General features: G+C 36.5%; 3 protein-coding genes across 5 annotated transcripts; 2 read left to right on the top strand and 1 right to left on the bottom strand.

Annotated features, from left to right (window-relative positions):
- Positions 1 to 3,718: 3,718 nt before the first annotated feature.
- On the top strand, positions 3,719 to 8,037 carry LOC140879728 (probable methyltransferase PMT11). The gene is made up of 9 exons (XM_073283587.1): positions 3,719 to 4,518; positions 4,898 to 5,047; positions 5,162 to 5,426; positions 5,745 to 5,855; positions 6,294 to 6,453; positions 6,940 to 7,197; positions 7,332 to 7,454; positions 7,557 to 7,634; positions 7,724 to 8,037. Exons 1-9 carry the CDS (start codon positions 3,844 to 3,846, stop codon positions 7,923 to 7,925), a joined length of 2,022 nt encoding a protein of 673 aa, XP_073139688.1. The 5' UTR covers positions 3,719 to 3,843; the 3' UTR covers positions 7,926 to 8,037.
- Positions 8,038 to 8,309: 272 nt separating this feature from the next.
- LOC140879729 (protein HESO1-like) lies at positions 8,310 to 13,807 on the bottom strand. Of its 2 annotated transcripts, none has more exons than XM_073283588.1 (9): positions 13,680 to 13,807; positions 12,444 to 12,641; positions 11,174 to 11,338; positions 10,574 to 10,749; positions 10,403 to 10,498; positions 9,783 to 9,852; positions 9,483 to 9,613; positions 9,093 to 9,203; positions 8,310 to 8,981 (listed from the first exon to the last, which is right to left on the bottom strand). In XM_073283588.1, the coding sequence occupies exons 2-9, from the start codon at positions 12,580 to 12,582 to the stop codon at positions 8,544 to 8,546; spliced, it is 1,326 nt and encodes a 441-aa protein (XP_073139689.1). In that variant the 5' UTR covers positions 12,583 to 12,641; positions 13,680 to 13,807; the 3' UTR covers positions 8,310 to 8,543. The 2 variants fall into 2 exon arrangements, with proteins under 2 accessions (XP_073139689.1, XP_073139690.1); XM_073283589.1 differs by lacking the exon at positions 13,680 to 13,807 and adding an exon at positions 13,269 to 13,664.
- A 9,615-nt stretch (positions 13,808 to 23,422) lies between these two features.
- Positions 23,423 to 26,761, top strand: LOC140880515 (putative late blight resistance protein homolog R1A-3). Of its 2 annotated transcripts, none has more exons than XM_073285033.1 (2): positions 23,423 to 26,220; positions 26,371 to 26,761. In XM_073285033.1, the coding sequence occupies exon 1, from the start codon at positions 23,505 to 23,507 to the stop codon at positions 26,181 to 26,183; it is 2,679 nt and encodes an 892-aa protein (XP_073141134.1). In that variant the 5' UTR covers positions 23,423 to 23,504; the 3' UTR covers positions 26,184 to 26,220; positions 26,371 to 26,761. The 2 variants fall into 2 exon arrangements, with proteins under 2 accessions (XP_073141134.1, XP_073141133.1); XM_073285032.1 differs by having other exon boundaries at positions 26,343 to 26,761.
- The last annotated feature ends 441 nt before the right edge of the window (positions 26,762 to 27,202 follow it).

Raw genomic sequence — 27,202 nt, 5'->3', positions numbered from 1 at the left:
CAAAATGAAAATTTGACTGCAATAAAAGGGCAAAACTGGAAGAAAATTTTGGTATTATCACACATACAAAAAACAGTTTTTATAATGGTCTCAAGCATTATAATATAGTATAGATAATAATATAGATAACATAACAGCAGAATAAAGTGTCAAACAAATGGAGGGGGCAGGCTAATTTGTCCTCATTCGGTGGGCCAGTCCTGACTTAACGGGCCTAACCAGAAAAGTGCACATTGGCCCATTAAAATCTCAAAGGCTCAAATTCAATTATAATTAATGGTTTAAGTAAACCCACAATCATTGAAGCTGAACCCATTTCCAAACCACTCGTATTCAAGTGGCGCTCCGGGTACGGATCCGTATAACCACACATTTCATTGGCGCTGAAATCGTTTGTTTAATTCGTGCCTGTGTGTGTTTACATTTATTGTTTTAATATACCACTAGATTCGTAAGATCGAAAGTTTGTCGCTATGGTGTAACTTAAATATTTAAATTTTAATAGTATTTCAGCAAGTTTTTTTTTGGTCAAATCGTTTCAATCTATCACGAGCAATACTTCTCATATAGTGTTGATGCAAACCTTAAACCAATCTGTAACGATCGATTTTTTATAACAATTTCGTAGTTTTACAAAAATCTCTAATTTAAAGACGGTCAGATTTAGGGGGTGTATTCAATGAGGATAATTAATGACTTTTGTGGATTTTAGAAGTCTAGTTTATTCAATAATGACTTTTATATACTCTATAGAAATCTAGTGGTATTCAAAATATAATTTTTTAGAGTTTTAAAAGTCGAGTGGTATTCAACCCTGAATTTTAAAAACTCTACAAAAGTCTAGTTTTATTCAAAATGTTAATGAAATTTTAATAACTTCATGAAAATCATTGACATACAAACATTAATGCTTAAGGTACAACTATAATTTGTAAAAGAATGTCATTGGTATAACCCAAAGATTTGGATTGATTTCTAAAATTAAAACTCATAATTTATCTTTCTTTATCACATCTCCTCACTTCTCTCTATCTCACTCTCTCCCATATTCAAAATGCATATATATATATATATATATATATATATATATATAATTTTGATCATCTGCACCCTAGGGTGCAGGATTTTTCGTGTGCGATCACTAAAACCCGGTAAAATTGACAAATAAATTTTTATGATATAATTGATAAAATAATTTATAAGTTATCATATGTTTTTTTTAAAAAAATTAACTTTACACAACCACAAATTTTTTAATTTTTTATTTTGTTACATTAATATATATACGTTTAAAATAAATGAAATTCATTTTCATCAATAAATTAAAAAAATATTTCAAATAAAGTTATTATTTATGTCAAATAATTATTACTTTAAAGAAAAAAAACGAAAAGTAATAATATATATTAAAGATACAAATTCATGTAATTGTATGAAAAGTTTACAAATCTCTATAAAAGTTATGCGAAAAGTCTACAAAGAATCCATGAAATTATGTTTGTAAATCCGTGAGATTCTATAAAAGTAAATAAAAATCCATCAACTTCACAAAAATCTATAATTTTAAAAAATCACTAAAATTCATAAAAACTCTGAATTGAATACACCCATATACTGAAGAATTATATGGTATGCAGCTCATAATAAGATTTTAACTCTTTTTTTGAAAAAAAAAACCTCGGAGTTCACTAATAATTTTTTAAAAAAATCCAGAAAATATCATTTGTCGCCTTCAAACCAATATTTTATGGGTATATATATGGATCTTAGTTTTAGTGAGTGATGGATTGACTGAGTACTGACCTAAAGATCTAATGGTTCATGTTGCTTCGGATTTTCAATTTGGACCCCAAAGTACGGAAATTTGCAGATTGGGTCCATTGCTCATTAATTTGAGCTGATAATAACTTGTATTATTTATAACAACCGGGTCATGTCATTAGGGTTGGTTGATTAAGTAGTTGGTGTGATTGTTATCAATTTGGGCCCCTTTTCAAATATTGGGCCCAAGGAGGACCACACCGGGGTAGGCCCATCTATGTTGCAGAAAACTGACTCGTCGAGTGGCTCGATCACAAACTCAAACCCAAACCCAAATAAAACCGAGATTTTTAAATCGAATTTTTTATTGAATTGTTCACATCCCACACATATTTGTCAATTGATAGACGTAACTTAACTATATGAAAATTCAAACATGGTTTGAACATACTATAATTTGCATATCCCTTATACCATAAAACCTCTAGATACTGAAATCATAAACAAGAAACAAATAAAAAAAAGAGTTGACGATTTCAACTTTCTCGATTCGTGGAACTTAATCGTACTTCTTCTTGAGAAGATTGACCGTCTCTAGATTACTTTTGGAGTAAAGTCGGGAAGATTCGTAGTTAGTAGGCCACAGAAATGCACCCATTGCGAAGGTGCGCTTGTGCGCTAAGTCGCCGATCGCAGGCAGCCCGTACTCGGCCAAAAGCCTATCCAACATCCATTCTGGCATCTCTTGGTACTGGTTTTTAGTGTATTTTGGGTAGTGCAGAGGCATTTGAAACCCACTTACATTCTCTTTAATGCTGCCCATTTCCATTCTCTAAAATAGGGATTCTTGGTTGCCAAATCATGTGGCCTTTTTATGGGGAGGCTGTATGAGCAAAGTTACTTTGTCACAAATAGGTGATGGGCTACCTTCCCTACAAAGTAGCTCATCTCATGTGTTTTGTGTTAGGTGCAATCGAAATTTTGAACGGATGGATGCATGGATTTTGGAGTTTGGACACGTGCCGTGATTTATTTGATCCAACGGTGGTACTGTACGGAGAATCCGAATTTTGTAAACATAATAATCAAGCTGAAAGCAAAAAAAAAATCATGCTCACTGTGATTATTATTAAAAGAAATATCAAAGGAAATTGGAGGAGGCTATAGCTTTTAAAGAAATTAGACTTGAACTTATAATTTAGATAAATAATTTTGAAGTTCTTTCCCTCGGAATCGTTTGGACTTTGGTGACCAAGAGCAGCCCATTATTTTAATTTCTTCATTGGACCAAACAATGCATATGTAAGTACTCCATATACATACTTTTTAATTTCTTCATTGGACCAAACAATGCATATGTAAGTACTCCATATACAACACGCCATGTTTTAACTCTATTATTTCATGTTCACATGTCACTAACATTGTTGTTTTAAATATGCTGAATTTGATATATATTAAGGGTTTTATTATTTATTTATTTCTTTTTATTTTATTTTTTACATCGTTTTTTATGTTATAATAAATTAAAATTAAGTTCTTATTTATTCCGATTCCGCTTCTTGGATGAGAGTAGATTTATCTAAAATTCGTCTTGAACACAGAATAAGTGGGTTGAGTTGACAATTTCTCCCTCCAACAAAATGACGGGCCAACCCATTTCCACACGCTAAATCTAACACAAAGTTAATTAAGTTCATCTCATGTCTCAATCAAATTTATAACGGGATCTTGAGAATCGTAACAATATTTTCTCTCAACTGAAAAAAAAAATTGAAATGATATTGGACCTGATTTTTTATTTATAGTTAAACGCGCATTGTGAGATGATCATTCGAGAAAATGTTGGTTTTTTTTAATGTATATTTTCTATTGTAATTATTTTTTTTTTAAAAAAATTATTTGAAATAATTGTAGAGTAATTCAAGGAAGCAAGTGGATGATCATAGAACGTGGGCTTCGATAACAGAACCCCCGAGAACCAACGTTGAGCTTACTTGTACTTCAATCAATCCACACTACACTTTCTTCTTCTTCTTCTTCTTCTTCTTCTTCTTCTATTGAATCGCTACAGTTTTGAAGATGAATAACGGCGGAGGATCATCGGCGATGATCAAGATTTCTGCTTTCCTTCTTGTCTCCGTTTTCTTCTTCTACTTGGGCAAGCGCTTCTCCGATGTATCCTTTTCGCAGCATCTTTCGTTCTTCACCTTACAGGGGAACCGTGAAATGCCTCCCACTTCATCTTCGATCGCCGTTTCTCCCAATTCCGACAAGACATTTGATCCGTCATTGAATTTAAATGAGACTGTGTCGCCCAATGCGTCAGGAATGAAGGAAAGTGCTGTTTCGCCGCCGCCTCTTCCTCCGCGTCTGCCGCAGCTGAAGGCGCCGACACCCCCGTCGTTGCTGAGGATGGGGGTGGTGGATGAGAACGGTAGGATGACGGATGATTTTGAGGTGGGGGAGTATGATCCCGAGGTGTTGGAGAATTGGACGAGGGTTAATGAGACTCCTGGTTTGGAACGAGGGGGTAAGATTAGGGTTCGGATTAAGAAGTTTCCGGTGTGTGCGGGGAGTATGAGCGATTACATACCCTGTTTGGACAATGAGAAAGCAATTGGGAAGTTGAGCTCGACGGGAAGAGAGGAGAAATTTGAGCGGCATTGCCCGGAAAAGGGGGAGGGTTCGAATTGTTTGATTCCCGCTCCCAAAGGGTACCAAACTCCGATTCCCTGGCCCAGAAGTAGAGATGAGGTGATGTTTTGTCTTTGCTTGTAGAAGAAACAAATATTTTGTCTTAATTGTTATTTTCTTCTTTTTTTTCCTCTTTGTTTTAACTTCTGCGTTCTTTAAGATTGGATTTTTGTTAAATTTGTTTTCTTTCTCAGAAAATGAAACAGTCACTCTACTTGAATGTTTGGTTAAATTAGCACTTTTTTCTCTTTTATGAGATGATACTTAGATTGATACGTATCAAGCCTAAAACAAAATTCGATATAGATGCAGTGTACAACTTTACGTGTGATTGAAATTCATGTGACGAGTTTGAGAGCTGTTAGGATTTTTCAGTGTGTGAATGAGAATCATAATTATTTAAAGTTTATGGAAGTCTTCAACTGATTATTCTATACAGGTTTGGTTTAGCAATGTTCCTCATGCACTCTTAGCTCAGGACAAAGGAGGCCAGAATTCGATTGTGGTTGACAAGAAGAAGTTCAAGTTTCCTGGAGGTGGCACTCTGTTCATTCATGGAGTTGATCCGTATTTGGATCAGATTCAAAAGGTGTTTAGTTGTTATAAATTTTCTGGCCTTCAACGTCGAAATTTAAGAACTAGGCTATGGCCTAGACAGAATCAAAAAATGTTTGAAACTCTCTTTTGTGCTCATATTATATAGGTGCTCCCTGAAATCGCATTTGGTCGACACACTCGAGTTGTTTTGGATGTCGGTTGTGATGTTGCAAGTTATGGCGCTTATCTAATGTCACGGAACGTCATCACGCTATCTATAGCTCCAAAAGATGAGAACCAGATTCAATTTGCACTTGAACGAGGCGTGCCTGCAATGGTGGCTGCATTTGCAACTAGACGATTACTTTATCCAAGTCAGGCATTTGACTTGATTCATTGTTCCAGGTGTAGAATCAACTGGACCCGAGATGGTATGATTATCATTCTTAAATACTCCTTCCGCCATTGTGATTTTTAGCGAGTTGACAAAACGCGAAAATGAAATAGTGAATATGTTCACTGTAAAGATAAAATATATGAATCAGTTTTTAGCTTTAGAAAATCGAATCATAGAAATGCTTTGTCTACTAGTTTATGGTTAACCGTGGTCGTATAAGGTGGGGAATTCTGTGATTAGAGGTTCTGTTCCAAATTCAAAATATGTTCTTTTTTTAGGGTCATTCCTGAAAGATCTTAAATAGATGATTATACTGAGTGTTGGTGCTTATGGTTTGTGTGTTGTTTCATAGATGGGATATTGCTGCTTGAGGTAAACAGGATGCTTCGAGCAGGAGGATATTTTGTTTGGGCAGCAGAGCCTGTTTATAAGAATGAAGCAGTCCTTGAAGAACAATGGAAAGGTAAATTGCTTAAAAATTTGGCATTAACCACAGGCCTGTATTACTTGTACGCTATTTTTCTAGTAAAATCCCAATTGTTCTGGACTTCTGTGGTAAGAAAAGAAAATGTTTCTAAATCATCCCATGAAAGGCCTTGTTTTTGTCCCAGATTTTAACTTGACGTGATATCTGCATTTATGTACCCAAAAAAAAATTTGAATTTGTTGACAACGTTACTGTTTAACAGTGACACTTAAAATTTGAATTGCATTTGAACTAAGGTAGTGCTTGAGATTGATTCTAGGAGCTTTTCCTTCACAAAATTTCATTGTGAAGAAAAAGCTCAAAAGTGATTCTAGAAGCAATTCCAAACTCTATCAAAGAGGTATAACTACCTGCCTCCAAAATAATTAGCGACTGGCAGTCTTTTGTTAACCCAGTTTTATTTATTGTTTCCAGATATGATTAACCTTACCAGCCGTCTTTGTTGGAACCTTGTAAAGAGGGAAGGTGATATAGCATTATGGCAGAAGCCGTTCAATAATAGCTGCTATTTGAGCCGGGAGGAAGGAATGCGACCACCACTCTGTGAACCTAATGATGACCCAGACAATGTTTGGTATATTTCTTTGCATTTGATTTCGTGTTCTGTGTCATGATAATCATGGTTCTTCTTCTAGATTTTAAATTTTCGATAAGATAACCTATGTTTTATGATATGTACCTCACTTGAGATCCGTGAAAGTTGCAGGAAGTAGTTTTAGTTTAATGTTTTTTGTCATTGGGTTAAGCTGGAGCTTCACCCTCTGCCTTTTTAAGCAAATAGGTGATAATGACCTATCTGAGCATGCTTCATTGCTTGATTTGCTTCTGATAATCCCATGATCATAATCGTGTAAAGATCTATTTTCTTATAGCAAGTTCCACATGCATCTGCATGACTTATGAGTGACAAAGAAAATTCTAGAAAATTTTTCCTTGTGCAGTTAAAGTTCAATGAAAAGAATCATGGCTATAGTTTTTTTGTTTTATGATGATGTAATTTGCAGTGTTCATTGAGTATAATTAAGTTAAACAGAACTCTCTTGATTTCAAAATATTTTAGGTATGTTAATTTAAAGGCATGCATAGCTCGCCTACCCAAGGAAGGATATGGTTCTAACATTACTACTTGGCCGGAACGCCTGCAGACTCCTCCAGATAGGCTTCAGAGCATACAATTTGATGCTAATTTATCCAGGAAAGAGCTTTACAGGGCAGAATCAAGATATTGGAAAGAGATAATTGAAGGATATGTACGTGTTTTACATTGGAAAAAGTTCAAACTTAGAAACGTGTTGGACATGAGAGCGGGCTTTGGAGGGTAACTCTTTCCCATCATTTTATTCATTCACGTTCAGCACACTCCCTCAAATTTATTATGTGAAGGACCATGTATCTTGTCATCACTTTGTCCTTTTCGGGTTTTGAATTGATGCTTGGGTTCTTGGCTGGCAGTTTTGCAGCAGCTCTGATTGAAAACAATTTGGATTGTTGGGTGCTCAATGTTGTTCCTACAAGTGAACCCAATACGTTGCCTGTCATATATGACCGTGGTCTCATCGGCGTCATGCACGACTGGTAAATGTTTGTTTATAGTCTTCCTCCTTTCTTTGTCCCCTATGTACGTTAGTCACAAAGACCACCAGTCATTGCATAATGAAAATGCCTGCAACATTTCAGGTGTGAGCCATTTGACACATACCCAAGAACCTATGACTTAATTCATGCAGCGGGACTTTTCTCTGTAGAAAGGAAAAGGCAAGTTTTATTTCGATAAATCGTAAACTGCATTTATTTCCATGTTGATTTTACTGAAACTGGGACATTTGTTGATTTCTCTATCTCAGATGCAACATCTCTACCATCATGCTTGAAATGGATCGAATGTTGAGGCCTGGTGGACATGTGTACATTCGTGATTCGCTTTCCATAATGGATGAACTTCAAGAGATCGGTACCGCCCTTGGCTGGCATGTATCGTTGAGGGATACATCCGAGGGACCTCATGCTAGCTATAGGATCTTGACTTGTGACAAACGCCTCCGATAGTCTTGAGATATACCCGATTCATAATATATTGCATTCATATACGTATGTGTGGATAGAGATTGCATCCCTTCACCTAAAGATTAAGGTAAAGAAAATCATCTTATGTGTATAACTTATAAAGTTAGCCCACTCCCTGAAAAATACTTAGTTTCATCTGAGACACAGAAACAGATAAACTTCCCAATTCAATCCTATATATTAAACAATTTCAATTAACACGCACTTTTACTTGACAATCCTCTCACAAATTTTATCACTCGAACAATCAATCACCAGATTCTTAACCCATCGGTCCAACCAAACACACTCGTAACTCACAAGGGGATAAAAATAACTATAACCACATGTCAAAAGGGATAAGAAAACTACATAAACCAGTGTTCATTAAAACGATGAATTAAGATCGCAACATCCATCAAATAGTCTTGTTTATCAAATACGATCACCATTCACTCACGAAGGTACACTCATTGATAGAATATTTACATTGAGAGCACACACATTGGAGCTACTTTTGGATGTAAACTAACACACGATGGGGTTAATTTGCCACTAGATTGTTTACATAAGGTAATATTTTTCTGCAAGCCACCTGCAAAATATTCAAGTTCCTAACCATCAAAATGAAGTTGACCAGTTATACTCCTGGGATCTTGGCCTCCAATTTTGCTGCCTTCCACTTGAAGATGCCTGGGTAGGCCCATTACTTGACCCATTTTGTTGCCCATCAATCGTCAGATTCTGAAACTGCTTTCCTACCTGTGACGGCATTTGTTTCCTCTGAGCTTGTAAATGAGTACCACGGCCATTTCTGCTGTGATATGTAGCAGGTTTTCTTGCCACAGATTGCATGGTTACTGAATTTGCAATGGGTTTTCTAGCTACTAAATGTGATATATGCGACCTAACCAGAACTGAAACAACAGACGGCTGATTTTTTTGACGAGGCGACGTGATAACGCTCTGAGTTGCCTGGATTGCTTCGACAATCATTTCCATCTGGTCACAACCAACTGTCCTAGCAGTATTTGATGGCTGCTCAAAGGGGTCCTCAACCTATCCATCATTACCAAGAAGAATTGCTGACTGCTCAAAGGGTCAAAAAGTGAAAAATTCTACAAGTGTCACTCACAAAACATTTAACAGAGCGATGGGGAGAGAGATTACAAATAGTTTACAGGTATTTGGAAACCATCTCATGTTGCTGTAAATATCCTCCCGTCGTCCAGAAAATGGGCTAATACCTTGCTCAGAAGCCCTTGAGCAAATGTCAGCAAACTGAAAGAGCAATGAGGTAAAATCTATGTCAATGTCATTGGAAAAGCTGTGGTCTATTATGTTCTTTATCCTATTTTAAGCATCTTTATTTCTATTCGTGACAATTTTTTGAAAAATGAATCTTAATGTCAATCTCATTGAAAGAGCTGTGCTCTATTATGTTCTCTATCCCGTTTTAAGCATCTTTCTTTCTATTCGTGACAATTTTTTGAAACATGAATCTGAAGTTTCGAATAGGAGCGATGATGTTGCTTTGCTAGTTTTGGGTAGCAAAAGCACCTTTGCAAGGAAAGAAATGAAGAGTTCAGCCAAAGAACTCTGATTGTTCAATCTCGACCCATCGGACTTGATCCTGTTTATGTTTACAGCACAAATATCTTCAATATGTTTTACAGCAGCAGCCCTCTCACCTTCAGAAGAAACATGAAAACATGAATCGAGATCATATCAGATCAACCTGTTATTTTACTACAATAATTAACTCAAACGCTACCCAACTGCATGCATGGGTGATATCAATTGGGAAGTATGGATATACGCATGATTCTGAGAAAATGATAACAGAAACTCAATGGATACCTGTAAGGTCGTTGATCATATTTCCTGGATATATTTCTCGAAGAGGAGGTAATATTGCAGGTTCCAAAGTCTGCAAGATAATATGAGTATGATCCAAATAAGAAAACAATGATTATAGACAGTAAAACAAGTAATTGAACATCTTCCAAATACATATAAGTTTTTTTACCTTAATAGTTGGGTGAGGCCCTAACATAATGTAACCATTAAAAGGAGAATCCCATTAGCATTTAGCACGCCTTTGTGTGCTTGCGTACTTTTGAAGGCATATGACTTTGCATTTAACATTTGAGTGAGTATGCAATACCCAATAAGTTTCTTTAAAAATTCCAGCCTTTCAAGTTATTCAAGTTTTTATGTTTCACTTTATCGCATCTTTTTGTAGGTTAATCATTTTATAATTTGAATCAGTAGTTTCACGTTTTCCCATTTGTTTTTTCTTTCTTCCCTGTTTCCCGCCTTTTTCTTTTCTTTCTTTCTTTCTTTTTTTTTTTTCACTCACATGGTAAGGTGATGTTATCAGCCTCTCAGATTGCGATAAATTGCATTAGGATCGCCCCAAAACCCCTCGAAGAAATTCCTTTTCATGATCCCTGATGAAAAAAGAAAATTGGGAAAACCTGCAGATGATAAACCACAAGCAGACTGAGAGAGTATGAGTTCAAAGTTCCAGATTTTGGGTCATTGATATTGTGAGCTTTGGCCCATTCCTTAACCTGCAAAAAAAAAAAAAAACGTTTAAATTCTAAACACGAATATGGTCACATTCATCACAACGGTAGAAAACTTGCCAGTAAAACCAAATCACGAAAGCGTCCATCAATCTCATTGATCCAAAACAATAATTTGGACTTCATTTGACCACATAAATTGCTAATTGAGATGTCGCATGAGATGCCATGGCCACTCACGAGCTTTAGAATGGGTACCCTTGCGTTGGAGATGAACTGAATCCTACCCCATCCATCTGAAATGACATTAAATTGATGGATTAGACTTTAGAGATAAGGATGCAGTTACCACTATCTTGACATCATTCTGCGTAATAAAACTGATAGCACCTCAGAGCTCTAGGAAGTTCTACTTAATTTCCAAGTCATGAAAGAAACTAATACCAAAACAAAGAAGAAAAGTAAGCCTAACCAGCTGCCTCATTTTTGTAAGGAGCAAAGATGAAAGAAACAAATAAGTAGAGCAAGCAGCTGGAAGATAATTACAGAACTAAGAAACACAACAAAATTGCTACTTAAGTGATCCATACACAGATAATACATCCCAAAAGAAATAAATAATAATAATAATTATTATTATAATAATTATTATAAAATAAATAAATAAAAACAGTAAACTTTGAGAATACTGAATGCTAGCGTTTACCAGCAGTGGCTTACATTTCTGTCTCAATGCTCTCATTACCTCTCTCAGTAAATTTAGCTTGTGCTTTTTCTTGAGAGACACGATATGTGAACAATTGTCCAACTCTATGGATATATCCAAATCTCCCCACCTAGTAAACAAATTAGATGTAAAAGATCCAAATGGTTCCACAGTAGCACCTGTTTATTCAATATCAAAACATGTTGTCAGCAGAAAGAAAAATAACCCTTATAGAAATTATTCTTCATGAAGTGCATTCAATAAAAAAAAGTAAGAAAGAATAAGCTACTATAACAAATAATTGAGACTATAATGCCCTGAACGAAAAACTTTAAGGCAGAAAGCTATAATGCTAAACACAGGAATTAAGCTCTTGCCCACAATGTTCCTAGTGGCATTCTTAGATTGAACAACCAATGGAACCAATTTAAACCGACATTTCTTTGATTAGAAATTTGAAGACAACCAAAAGGTTAGTGAGATATCTTGTCATAATCTCCTAGATTAAGCAAAAAAACGCAAGTAAAATGAATCAAACTTCCACCATCACGTGATACTTTCTAGAACACGATATTAGAGAGTTTCAAATGAACTTCGAAAATTTTGGAAAACTGATTGGATGGGCTTTTCAGAATGTTCCACAGACTTCATTGTATGGTAATCACCTAAAGTCATTTTTGCAATCTACACGTGTTCTTTAAGATTAAATATGCAAGTGCAAAAAATCTTGGAATAGACTCGACTCACATATGCATCATGGCATCACCTATTCAAAATACTATTTTTTGGTATACTGGAGTATCAAAGTGGTCAAATGCATGTTGAGTCGAAGCTATCTCAGAAGAGTTTCATTTAGGTCAAGAATGAGTTGGCATCATACAGACATTTTCAGGAGTGAAGGATGTTTCTCCACGGAAAATTTATTTCACTTGCCAATCTACTATAGCAATAAGATCTGAGACATAATAGTCACACCAACAGTTCAAAGAGGCTCCTGACACATTGTTATGGCCCATGGAGCTGAATTTAGAATAATAACTGAGGGCACAACTTAAGCATTGGTTGTCATAGATGGAGATAACACAAAGATGATAGTGGGAGGCCATGGGCCATAATGCAGTTCCCCCCTCTTAAATTATGTCACAATGTCCCTTTCTTGGAAGACCTTTCGGTCTCGTGCATTACCTTTTCCTCATTAATTTTTCACAAAATATGTAACATAAAAAAATGTCCATGACATAACATGAATGAGTTAGAAGTAACATAAAACAGAGCACCAAATACCTCTTAGATTTTCAATGGATTCAACAATGGCTTGAAGCTCTTTGATTGTATGAAGTCTCACTGACCAATCCTCTCTTGAGGGATTAATAGCAAGAAGAATATCCTTGAGGATAAGTTCCAACGTGCTATAATCATTCATTTGGTGTGCCTCTCTAAGCTGAAAATGGTGTCAGGCTTTGGAAAAAAAGGATCAATCTCCTACATCAAAGCCATGTACCACACGTATCTTTCAGGCGATGTCGATTACGATTTCAATGCCATAAGAGGTGAAGTCAAAACAAAAGGCTGATATTTTTCCTTGGTGATGGGTACTCAACCAAGTAACTTTAAAATAAGTATGCATAAACAAATAAAATCACCTTATTACTGTAGAACATGCTATAAGTTGCTCAACAGTTCAAAAATTGTGGGTAAAAAACAAGTGAACCAAATTTAACTACATCAAAAACGGAAAAAATTCGACGATTTTAGTTCTTAGCTCAATAACATGGGTATTGATCACCAAGAAATTATCACATTGCATTATACTGGGTAAGAGATTCAAACAGGATCTACAGCTAACTAAAACAAATGTCCTGGCATAAAGATAGGCGCGAGAAAACGTACGAAAAGAAAACCACAAAAAACCACAAAGACTCGGAACCCTGTAATCAGCCTAAAAAAACAATTCACGTAACGAGCCAAATATGGAGAAAAGAAAAGGTTTTTTCTAACGTATTACTAGTTGCATACATCCATTAACTTTTAAAGGAGTTGATGATAATAAACTACCATGGCATCATAATAACAAAGAAGAAGAGTTGAAAACAAAAACAAATTGCTGACCAAATTCTGAAAGCGCATTGTAAAAGTTTTCTGATCAAATTGAGTCTGTAACGAATGACTGTTAATTGTATTTCTCATCGTTCCCATTCTTCAAAGTTACGATTAAATCATGGCCCAAATGAATCGCTGGGCAGAATAAAGAGACTCAACAAACTCCCATCACAAGTACACATACATGAAAACTTTTTTTTTTTTTTGAATCGTAATCCCAATCTCGTAGCGAATAGAGAAGGAACCAGGCAATGGCGGGTAAAAGATCCGAATTTTTCGAGTCCCTCGTAAAAAAAGACTCGTTAATCGGATAGAAACGCAAACAATCGATTAAAAACAGAAAGTGGAATCAAAATCTACAGCGCCTCAACTTCATACAGAAACAATTCAAAATTGAACTACAGGATCCATCGCTAATACCAGTAAAGAAAGAGGGTTTGGCTTCGAGTTTGTGCGCGTACTCTTTGGGGTGCCAACGTGCAGGAAAAGCGGTGACACGAGACAACCTGATGATTTGGCTGATGTAATTTCAAAGTCGTTGTTCTATATCGTCCGCGCAACCGGGCCCGGGCCGAGCTCTGCTAAAATATGAATAAATATTTAATTATTATTAATTTTTTAAAATTTACAAATAGTGTAAATGATCCGTGATCCAATCGATTTACCTTTAAAAAAAAAAAAAAGATCTCACATGTCAGATCGTATTAATCGGACGATCGGACCGGAAAATCATTTATGTAATATAAATTATAATATAATTAATAATATTTTTAAAATTTTTAAAAACCTAAAAGATGTATATAAATAGAAAAAATATATATCTATCATAGTTTAAAAACTAAATAATCATATAAATATATTTAAAATATTAATTATAGTTATATAATTTTTAAAAATAAATAAATTAATTAATTTAAAAAATCTAATATTACTAAAATAATATTTTTAATGAAATACAAATTCCAAATAATCATATATATATATATAATAAAATATTAAATTAAGATTTTAAAATTAAAAAACTAATTTTTCAAAAAAAATTAAAAAACGTAAAACCGGTTGAACCGGTTTTTGGCCAATTCTTGACCGGTTTTTGATCGATTTTGATCATTTCAATCGTTAAAACGATTTTTGAGTGTATTTTAGATCGAACCAGTGATCAGTTTTCATTCGAAACCGTCGAACCGTCCAATCCGGTCTAATTTTGAAAACATGGTTGACATATTGGGCATGTTGAAAATAATATTTTTATATACCAGCAAGCTAATTATAATAATAATAATTTAAATTTAAATTTTGATGTGATTTTTAAAAAATATATTTTATCTATTCTATTCTATTTATTAAAAAAAAAAATTGCAGGTTACTTGGTAAATGATCTAACTTGTCTCAGAAGAGTAAACACGACAATTATGTGAAGTTCACTGATTTTTCAGTAAGTTTCACATCTATCTATTATTAAATATCCATATATTTTTAAATTATTATCCGAGAGATGACATAAAATGAAACATCCTAAAACTTCTAAAAAATTTTTTTTTTTTTTTAAAACTCTCTGATAATAAAATAATGAATATAAATATATATATATATATATGCTCATACATATATATATAATACTTAAAAATAACTTTACTTAATTTAATATAAATTTACACATTAAACATAAATAATAACGAAAGTACATGCATGCAAATAAATACCTAACATTAATTACTAAATAATAATCCATAAGATTGTCATAATAAAATTACTAAATAATATTTCCTTGACAAAAATCCATGCAAACTTATAAAATAAATACTAAAAATCTAATAGTAAAACATATGCGGAAATAAATGTTCTAGTTTCAACATAAAATTCATAATTGAGCGATGGTCACGGGTACTAGCCGCCTGGATACTCATACGCCCTCGCCGCCAGTCGGGAACACATTAACTTCATTAATAATCTGCTCACCTGCACCATTTAAATCTAGTGAGCCTAGAGGCTCAGCACGTTCTATCCTTATATAACAAAATAAAACCACACACAAGCACACATCATATAAAATACGTGAATAATAATTATACGTGCATGCTCTTAAAATATTATGAATATAAACATGAAATAAAATCATACTATTTAATCATCATGTTATAACATGTATCATCATAAATATCATGAATTAACTTATCATATTTTCTTAGTTCTCAACAGGTCGTATCCATGTCGGTGGCATCATATTAATCGATTGATCAATCTATAAACCAACGTACGCGGCGGTGGGGTTTCCACCTCTGTGCTGCCACTTCACCAGCCCTCTCAGCTGGATCCATAGGCTCATCATACTTATACATCATTAGGAAGGTCACCGGGCCCAGGTATCCCGGCCTCCAACCACATCACTTTCCACCTTCACTTCAACTTCCATAAAAATATATTTTTCTTAACATGCAATTAAACTTATCATAAAAATTCTTAATGATGCATGAACATAAAAAAATTCTCATATATTTCTTTATTTTCATGAAATTCGCCCGTAAATATATATTTAATTTATTTTCTTAAAAATAATACTTATATATCTAATAAAAATGCATGCATGAATTAAATATATATTTACGGACATTTATTTTTTTTTTCCAAGGACTTGTTCGAGCTGCTGACCGCTAGACTTAAACTCAAAAATCCAAAAGCCCAACCTGACTTGGCCCATTAAGCTTCTTGGGCCCTCAAGCCCAAGAGAAACTTGTGGGCTCACTTAAAATATAATTTAAGCCCATTAACTAATTAACTTAAATTTAATTAAAAAAAACATTGTTTACCCATTAATTATAAATTAGACCGATAAAATTATTTAACCCGACTCCACTTGACCCAATAATTCTCATGGATCACACGGTCCATGACAAATTAGTGGGCTCGCTTTCATAATTATTTAATCCCATTAAACTAGTCCAATTAATTAATTAATCAAGTCCAAACCCATTAATTGTTAATTAATCTCTCATTTAATTAAAATAAAAACACCCGAGCCCAAATAATAAAAATCTAGACCCGGACTAAAATTATTTGACCCATCATTTTAGACCCGACCCGGACCCAAAACCCGGGCCCGACCCGCCTAAACCCAAAACCCACACTGTACGACATCTCCCCATTCTCCCTCACCCAACCCTCACGACAACAGCCCTTTACCTCCTTGTTATTTCCCTGCTCCGGCCACCCCTGGCCGGAGCGCCGCCGGCAGGACCACCCCAGGGTCCTGCCGGTTCCAACAGACCAGCCCTGGACCATCCCCATGCCTTGCATGGAGCAGCCGACCCCCTCTCATCCATACTTGCGGCGCAGCCTGCGCAGCCCCCAAGCCAAGGGTTTTCTGACCGGCTCCGGCCACCACCGGCCGGAGCTCCAACACCGGGACCACCTCATGGTCCAGGCGCAACTTTAGGACCAGGCTTGGCTCACGCCAAGACCCTGCCTGAATCAACCGAAGCTCCAACCCACAACGAAGCCGCTGCGGGAAATCTGCCGATCCGAAGAAAGGACGCGCCTAGCTTGGGTTCGAGCCTTATCCATGAGCGAACCACCCCGCAAAACAGACCCTACGGACTCTAGTTAGGACCCCGAACCCAGACACAACCTTAGTACTAGGCCTGGCTCGAGCCAAAACTCAGCATGAAGAGCCCGACCCCTTCTCCTCCAACCGATCGGCGCAGGTTGCTCCTGAGACACAACCCACGTCCAGCCTTGTTCCAGCTTGGTTCAAGACCCGACCACCCTCCTAAACTGACCCTAAGGAACCCTCCTAGACTCAAGAACCAATTGGCAGCAGACTCGATCAAGCCAAGAACAGAAATATCATCAAACTTGAGTCATCTTGCTAAGGAACGTGAAACATGCATGAACAATAAAAATATCCTTCGAAACTGAAAAACGCATGCATTAATGGATCACTCATGTAAAAATCAGTGTACTATGATTTAAACGGTGGGCAATAAGGGATTCGAAACGTGCCTTGTTGAAGATTTGAACAAAACGTTGATATCGACACGTATCGGGCTCGCCGGGACGAACGGATCTTCAAACTAATTTAAAAACCTTGAAGAATTGGATATGGAGGCTAGTGATTCTGCTGTAAAAACGTGGGAGATGAGAAGGAAGAATGTGGAGGCGGCTAGGTGAGTTTTGGCGTGGGTTTTTATTTTTAAAGGGGTAGGATTAGGTTAAATCTTTTAATAACACATGGTTAAGATATTAAGTAATTATTGAATAAAATAAAATTAGACTCTTAAATACAAAATAGTTAAATCGGATATTTAACTTAAATCCCGAAATATAAAAATAGGGGATTTTTAAAAGTTATTAAAAGTCATTAAAATGACTTATTTTGGGTAAAAACTAGCACATAATTAAATATATATCTAAATACCTTAATTTTCTTCAAATTATACCATAAAATAATATTTTAAGGCTACTAAAAATATCATAAAATATTTTGGGTGTAAAAGTAATATTTCGTCCGTCCACGGTCCCGCCTACGCGATCGTAAAATAAACTTTCTAAGATAAATTCATAAATCAAATCATACCTATTTAAATGCCGAACAAATATTTAAAACATGCTAATAAATCATATAATTCACATAATAACATATAAAATTAATTTAACACATTTTCACCTTATTTTAAAATTATTAAATCCCCTAGTTATGCATGCGGATTTACGTGCCGAATTTCTGGGCGTTACAATTCTCTCCCCCTTAAATGGAATTTCGTCCTCGAAATTGAAACGAACTCTAAGCAAGAACAAGTTTCCTCGTGTAGTTCCAAATCGAGCAATCCAAATACGACAAATTTAATGCATTTAAATAACATTACCCGTGATGCGCAAAGTATCTGGTGCTGCTTCCTCTGCCTGCATCACAAAGACTCGTCCAGCAGCATTCTTCTTGGGACAATGCAGCATAATGTGTCCCGGTTCCTTGCAATGGTAGCACATGCCTGATCCCTTCATACACGGTCCTGGATGGGGCTTCTGGCATTTCTGGCAGAGAGGTAGTGCTTCTGCACGAGGGACGATAGCTCCTTGCTGTCTCAGTGGATTTGGGCCTTTCGACGGCCCAGTAGACTGCTTCTTTGCATCCTGCTGTGGATACGACTCATGGTACGATGTTTGTAGCTGCCTCTTCCTCTGTTGCTCCCTCAAGATATCCTTCCTACCCTCCTCGGATCGTAGTGCCCTACTCACCACTGCCTCATAAGTGGTGACGTCCAACATGCGTACATCATGCTTGATGTCCGCCCTAAGCCCATCAACAAACTGTCTCAATTTCACCGGTGCACTGTCAGCAATAAGGGGTACGAAGCGACACCCCCTCTCGAACTGTGTAATGTACTCCACCACAGACTTGTCCCCCTGACGGAGACTCATAAACTCCCGGATCATGCGGCTGCGCACATCCTCAGTGAAATACTTGGCAAAGAATATACGTCTGAACTCTATCCAAGTCAAAGTAGGTAGGTTCACGCCCCTAACAGCGCCTTCCCACCACGAGGCTGCATCCCCTCTCATCATATAAATTGCACACTTGACTCTGTCCACATCTGTAATCCCCATGTAGTCAAAGATAGACTCTAGTGATCGGATCCATCCCTCGGCAATGAGCGGATCAGTGGTGCCTGTAAACTCCTTGGGTCCCTTCTTCTGGAACCGCTCAGCCACATCCTCATCGTGTGAAAGCCTCGGACGTGCCGTCTGCTGCTCCAACAGAGCAGTAATCCCAGCCATCATATTCGCATTGGCCTGCTCCAATGCTGAGGAGGATTCTGTGGAGGTGGAGGTCCCCCACGTCTGTTCACTGGTCTCGGAGGCATTCTGTACCACCACATATTTCTTTACGTAAATCGCCATGCATAACTAATATTTTTGACTTTAAGACTGTCGTAACTTTAAATTCTCATTTTCATAAATAAATAAAAACATAACTCCTGTGTCCCATGCATAAATCATAATTTAAAACACTTAAAACTTACAGACTGGCAGTGCGGCTTCTGAGCTCCGTGTAGCAGGCTAGTAACCCTCCAAGGACCAAGGCTTTGATACCAAATGAAACATCCTAGAACTTCTAAAATTTTTTTTTTTTTTTTTAAAACTCTCTGATAATAAAATAATGAATATAAATATATATATATATATATATGCCCATACATATATATATAATACTTAAAAATAACTTTACTTAATTTAATATAAATTTACACATTAAACATAAATAATAACGAAAGTACATGCATGCAAATAAATATCTAACATTAATTACTAAATAATAATCCATAAGATTGTCATAATAAAATTACTAAATAATATTTCCTTGACAAAAATCCATGCAAACTTATAAAATAAATACTAAAAATCTAATAGTAAAACATATACGGAAATAAATGTTCTAGTTTCAACATAAAATTCATAATTGAGCGATGGTCACGGGTACTAGCCGCCTGGATACTCATACGCCCTCGCCGCCAGTCGGGAACACATTAACTTCATTAATAATCTGCTCACCTGCACCATTTAAATCTAGTGAGCCTAGAGGCTCAGCACGTTCTATCCTTATATAACAAAATAAAACCACACACAAGCACACATCATATAAAATACGTGAATAATAATTATACGTGCATGCTCTTAAAATATTATGAATATAAACATGAAATAAAATCATACTATTTAATCATCATGTTATAACATGTATCATCATAAATATCATGAATTAACTTATCATATTTTCTTAGTTCTCAACAGGTCGTATCCATGTCGGTGGCATCATATTAATCGATTGATCAATCTATAAACCAACGTACGCGGCGGTGGGGTTTCCACCTCTGTGCTGCCACTTCACCAGCCCTCTCAGCTGGATCCATAGGCTCATCATACTTATACATCATTAGGAAGGTCACCGGGCCCAGGTATCCCAGCCTCCAACCACATCACTTTCCACCTTCACTTCAACTTCCATAAAAATATATTTTTCTTAACATGCAATTAAACTTATCATAAAAATTCTTAATGATGCATGAACATAAAAAAATTCTCATATATTTCTTTATTTTCATGAAATTCGCCCGTAAATATATATTTAATTTATTTTCTTAAAAATAATACTTATATATCTAATAAAAATGCATGCATGAATTAAATATATATTTACGGACATTTATTTTTTTTTTCCAAGGACTTGTTCGAGCTGCTGACCGCTAGACTTAAACTCAAAAATCCAAAAGCCCAACCTGACTTGGCCCATTAAGCTTCTTGGGCCCTCAAGCCCAAGAGAAACTTGTGGGCTCACTTAAAATATAATTTAAGCCCATTAACTAATTAACTTAAATTTAATTAAAAAAAACATTGTTTACCCATTAATTATAAATTAGACCGATAAAATTATTTAACCCGACTCCACTTGACCCAATAATTCTCATGGATCACACGGTCCATGACAAATTAGTGGGCTCGCTTTCATAATTATTTAATCCCATTAAACTAGTCCAATTAATTAATTAATCAAGTCCAAACCCATTAATTGTTAATTAATCTCTCATTTAATTAAAATAAAAACACCCGAGCCCAAATAATAAAAATCTAGACCCGGACTAAAATTATTTGACCCATCATTTTAGACCCGACCCGGACCCAAAACCCGGGCCCGACCCGCCTAAACCCAAAACCCACACTGTACGACATCTCCCCATTCTCCCTCACCCAACCCTCACGACAACAGCCCTTTACCTCCTTGTTATTTCCCTGCTCCGGCCACCCCTGGCCGGAGCGCCGCCGGCAGGACCACCCCAGGGTCCTGCCGGTTCCAACAGACCAGCCCTGGACCATCCCCATGCCTTGCATGGAGCAGCCGACCCCCTCTCATCCATACTTGCGGCGCAGCCTGCGCAGCCCCCAAGCCAAGGGTTTTCTGACCGGCTCCGGCCACCACCGGCCGGAGCTCCAACACCGGGACCACCTCATGGTCCAGGCGCAACTTTAGGACCAGGCTTGGCTCACGCCAAGACCCTGCCTGAATCAACCGAAGCTCCAACCCACAACGAAGCCGCTGCGGGAAATCTGCCGATCCGAAGAAAGGACGCGCCTAGCTTGGGTTCGAGCCTTATCCATGAGCGAACCACCCCGCAAAACAGACCCTACGGACTCTAGTTAGGACCCCGAACCCAGACACAACCTTAGTACTAGGCCTGGCTCGAGCCAAAACTCAGCATGAAGAGCCCGACCCCTTCTCCTCCAACCGATCGGCGCAGGTTGCTCCTGAGACATAACCCACGTCCAGCCTTGTTCCAGCTTGGTTCAAGACCCGACCACCCTCCTAAACTGACCCTAAGGAACCCTCCTAGACTCAAGAACCAATTGGCAGCAGACTCGATCAAGCCAAGAACAGAAATATCATCAAACTTGAGTCATCTTGCTAAGGAACGTGAAACATGCATGAACAATAAAAATATCCTTCGAAACTGAAAAACGCATGCATTAATGGATCACTCATGTAAAAATCAGTGTACTATGATTTAAACGGTGGGCAATAAGGGATTCGAAACGTGCCTTGTTGAAGATTTGAACAAAACGTTGATATCGACACGTATCGGGCTCGCCGGGACGAACGGATCTTCAAACTAATTTAAAAACCTTGAAGAATTGGATATGGAGGCTAGTGATTCTGCTGTAAAAACGTGGGAGATGAGAAGGAAGAATGTGGAGGCGGCTAGGTGAGTTTTGGCGTGGGTTTTTATTTTTAAAGGGGTAGGATTAGGTTAAATCTTTTAATAACACATGGTTAAGATATTAAATAATTATTGAATAAAATAAAATTAGACTCTTAAATACAAAATAGTTAAATCGGATATTTAACTTAAATCCCGAAATATAAAAATAGGGGATTTTTAAAAGTTATTAAAAGTCATTAAAATGACTTATTTTGGGTAAAAACTAGCACATAATTAAATATATATCTAAATACCTTAATTTTCTTCAAATTATACCATAAAATAATATTTTAAGGCTACTAAAAATATCATAAAATATTTTGGGTGTAAAAGTAATATTTCGTCCGTCCACGGTCCCGCCTACGCGATCGTAAAATAAACTTTCTAAGATAAATTCATAAATCAAATCATACCTATTTAAATGCCGAACAAATATTTAAAACATGCTAATAAATCATATAATTCACATAATAACATATAAAATTAATTTAACACATTTTCACCTTATTTTAAAATTATTAAATCCCCTAGTTATGCATGCGGATTTACGTGCCGAATTTCTGGGCGTTACAAAAAATTTTTCTAATATCTGAGATAAAAATACGTTTCGTAAGCCAAAAGTATCACTAATTTAAACTATGACCCGATTAACATTGGGACATGTGAAATCTCATGTGAGTCGCAAGTACTATCATACAAGGTTAAATACTAAAGACGACCAATAAGCATTAAATCAAAATATTTAATTACTATTTAAGGAAAAAAAAATCACACGCAATAGATACCCATTCGAGTAGCATCCACAATAAAATAGTCTCCATTAAACGTAGGGATGACAATAGCACAGATTTGGCTAAATTTGAAACCTGTCCCGCGAGTCTGATGAGTCCAATGGGATTAGACCCGTTGAACTCGCAAGAATGTATATAATTTAAAATTTATTAAATAAAAATTTTAAAAAGTTCAAAAATTAACAAAATAGCATTAAATTTATTTTTAAAATTTATATTAATAATATATAGAGCAACAAAATATTCTTACAAGTTAAAATTTATTCACTTTTATTTAATTAAAAATAAAAAAATATTATAATTATATATTTTCATATTAAACATATCATAATAAATTAAAATCATTTCAATCCAAAAATATTATAAACTCAAATTACAAATAAGGTATTAATTATGTAATACGAAAAATATATATATAATTGTATATTATTAATATATATACATATATATTTTATATTTAATATATATATATATATATTGACGGCACATAAGCGGCTAGCTACTCTCCATGTATTAGATTCAAGAATTCATATTTTTTTTTATTTAAAATAATTTTATTTAAAATAATATCATATGAAATGCTAAAAATAATGAACGTTTGGCCATTTGGTCAACTACCAAAAAGGGTAGCATAGACGAGACCTGCTGAAGCATTTCCAAAAATACTTGCAATGGTAACTCCAAATTTGATGGCGGCTTGAAAAAAGATGGCATATGCTGCCCTTGTTTTACTGATTCAGAATCTTGAAGAAATTTTACAGGAGAATCCGAGTCTGGTGCATCTTAGAAGAGAGCATATCAAATCTCTTCACGAAGATGCCAGTTCTTTGCTGTCGTTCCTCCGTGATTCGGAGGAGAAAGGGTATGATCATGAATTGTTGAATGAAATGGAGACGCTGATGAGATGTGGGGTTCATAAAGCGGCAGATTTCATAGATTCATGTGTTTACATCAGCAGTTCAGCGCGTTGTGGATCACGATTCACAGTGGGTTGGAAACAGATTTCTCTGCTTGCCCATCAAAGCTTTACACAGATAATCGAAGATATTAAGTCTATTAAGTTGAAAGTTCTGAATATCTATGACAGCAAGGTACCCAGCAGAGAAGTTCCGGCAGCAAGAAATCCTCCGGTGCAGGATTTGTCACCAGATTCGGAGGGAAAATTGGTGGGAATAGATACTGACATCGAAATGCTACTTCTTCGACTGACGGAACCGAGATTACATCTTCGCGTCATTCCCATTGTCGGTATGGGCGGCATTGGTAAGACAACTCTTGCTAAAAGAATTTACCATGATCCATATATTGTCTATCACTTTTATGTTCGTGCTTGGGTCTCTATAACACAAGGGATTACAGTATCTGTCGAATATCAAGTGAGAACAATGTTGTTGGGCATTTTAGGATGCCTTACCGCTATAAATGATGAGATACGTTCAAAGACAAATGAAGAATTAGCCGAACAACTATACAAGAATTTGAAAGGTATGAGGTATCTTGTTGTTTTGGATGATATGTGGGACACCAAAGTCTGGAATGAGCTAAAAATGTGTTTTCCAGATGATGGGAATGGTAGTCGAATCATGTTAACTAGTCGTCTGTACGATGTGGCAGATAATGTTTGTCGTGATAGTGCTCATCGCATGCACTTCCTCAGAGCTTCTGAAAGTTGGGACCTTTTGAAGAGTAAGTTGTCTGCCACAGAAAGCTTCCATCCAGAATTAGTTGAAACAGGGAAACATATTGCAAAACGATGTCAAGGGCTGCCACTAGCTGTTGTTGTAGTTGCAGGGATTTTAAATAAGATGGGAATGAATTTGGAGTTTTGGAAGAAGATAGCTGAGAGTGTTGATGCGCTTGTTTCTGAAGACCAAGAGCGACACCTAGACATACTTGCTTTAAGTTACACTTACTTGCCCGGGTTCCTGAAAGCTTGCTTTCTTTATATGGGATCTTTCCCAAGAGACCATGACGTACCCGCGTCAAGGTTGTTATGGTTGTGGGTGGCTGAAGGGTTTATCCATCCGGTAGCTGGCAAAAGTTTGGAAGATGTCGCTAAGAAATATTTGGAGGATCTGGTCAGTAGAAATCTAATTCTTGTAGGAAAAAGGAGGTCAAATGGTACAATCAAAAGTTGTTACATTCATGATCTGTTGCGTGACTTGTGTGATAGAGAGTCCAAGAAAGAAAATTTCCTAAATGTGATAAAGCGGTATGCATCAATTTATCCAATGCAACCGGTTTATCAGAGACGTGTTAGCCTCCATGGCAGTATCCTCCATTTTTCCTATCAAATGGATTCTATGCCACTCACTCGTTCTTTTTTGTGCTTTGACAAGAACAAAATTCTGCCGGACTTCTTTCTATTAGAATTCATGGATCAAATGGATTTCAGATTGCTTAGGGTGTTGGATATTATGCTTCTGCGGTCTAACCATTTTCCCATTGAGATAGTAGACTTGGTTAATTTGAGATACTTGGCACTTGCAGTGAATTGTGAGCTCCCTGGATCGATATCTAAACTTAAGAACCTACAAACGTTGATTATTGATCACATATGGGTAGGCCAATATCTGCCCTGGGAGATATGGAAGATGCCGGAGCTGAGGCATGTACATTTCAGAAGAGGTTGCTATTTCCCACTCCCCTGTAGCAGAAACACCGAAGATAACAGTCTATTGGATCTGAAAAACCTACAAACTCTCTCTACAATAATAGGAACTCTCAGTTGCTCTAAAGAAGTTTTGGCCCGCCTTACGCATCTAAGAAAATTGGAAATATTTGGAACTGAAAGTGACTTTGAAGCAGAGTGGCACTCAGAATGCTTCAGCAATCTTGTCTGCCTAAACAACCTTGAGACGTTGAAGTGTTCTTTTCTCTACGGACCAAAAAACCATAGGCTTCCTCAATGGGAAGCATTCCCTGAAAACCTGAAAAAGTTGACCCTAAGTGGCAGCTATTTTCCATGGGTTGATATGGCTACACTCGGTATGTTACCAAAGCTTGAAATTCTCAAACTCAGGCATTTTGCATTTGATGGATTTGCATGGAAGCCTGTTGAAGATGGATTTCCTCAACTAAAGGTTTTGTTAATGGAGAATTCAGATCCTGTGAACTGGGATGCTGAAAGCTCCCATTTTCCAAATCTTCATCGCCTTGTCCTTCGGGAATGCCGACGCCTGATAGAAATTCCTGAAGGACTTGGAGATATATCGACTCTGGAAATCATTGAACTGCATGACTGCGGCATAAATCTTGTCAATTCTGCAAGGGCAATACATGAAGAGCAACAGGCGTTGGGAAATGATGAGATTGAGATCAAAATAACTTGGGGAGATAATCCTCCAACCAATGATTTTCCCCCCGGAAGAAAGCTGTTCTCCTGATATTTGTTGTAGTATGTCAACTGTGATCGATTACCAGGTAAATGTCAAAGATTATGGTACTGGCTTGGCGAATGTTGCATTATTATTCTTTCGTTCTCTTGGACATTACTTATAGGAAATGGTCAATCTTTTCATAGTTTTGGTGGAATCAAATTGCAGATAGTTTGTGAACTTGCTTCCTTTGCAGCAACCAGTACATACAATTGCTGAGGTCAAAGCGCAATTCTTTGGAGATGCTTGCTTGTAAGATAAAGAATCACTTACCGTTAGCATCAACTGGTTAAGATTCTTGCCCAAGTAAAAAGGAATGATTGCCTGATCACGGTCGGAGAGCTTCTTCCCTTTCTAATTCTGCCTCTATTTGTTAGTATTTCTTTCATTATCGAGCTTGCTGAATCTATGTGAATTATGTGAGGAAACATGCACATTGCAAACAATGCTGAAGATAGCTTTTGCGCAAGTTCTTGTGAATAGAAAGTGTTGCATGCATGTTATGCTCATGAGTATCACAGAGGCAGTACTGTTTATAATTTGTTCAACTTTCCTGGAAACAGTCGTTTCGAAATTACATGCCGAAAACATAATCCAATACATATCTAAGATGTTCTTCAATCCACTTTGGCCTTGGCAAACATACATTCTGATTCTAGTAAAACATGAATCGAAGGACACTGGTAATAATCGTCCTTCATGAGCTAGAGTCCGTTGGTAATTTAATTTCTCGGTTCTGTCTCGAAAAATATATGTTATGAAAGTAAGTAGTGATTTTGAATTATATATATATGTAATTAGAAACTCATATATATGTCGTAAAGATCAAATACAAGACACTGCTGCAAACGTACGTTCATGGTTGCTTGCTATATAGACATTATTAGATCTAGCTTAATTTCATTAATTAATGCATACGTACTAATGGCCCTCAAATGAGATCATTTCAACCTATCTTTACAGGCACTACCCCAGGGGCGTAGCCAGGATTTTTAAACAGGGTGGGCTGGACATTAATATTTTAATTT

This window comes from Henckelia pumila, chromosome 2 (assembly GCF_033568475.1).
Source record: "Henckelia pumila isolate YLH828 chromosome 2, ASM3356847v2, whole genome shotgun sequence".
NCBI lineage: Eukaryota > Viridiplantae > Streptophyta > Magnoliopsida > Lamiales > Gesneriaceae > Henckelia > Henckelia pumila.
This window is presented reverse-complemented; position numbering and strand designations above follow the sequence as displayed.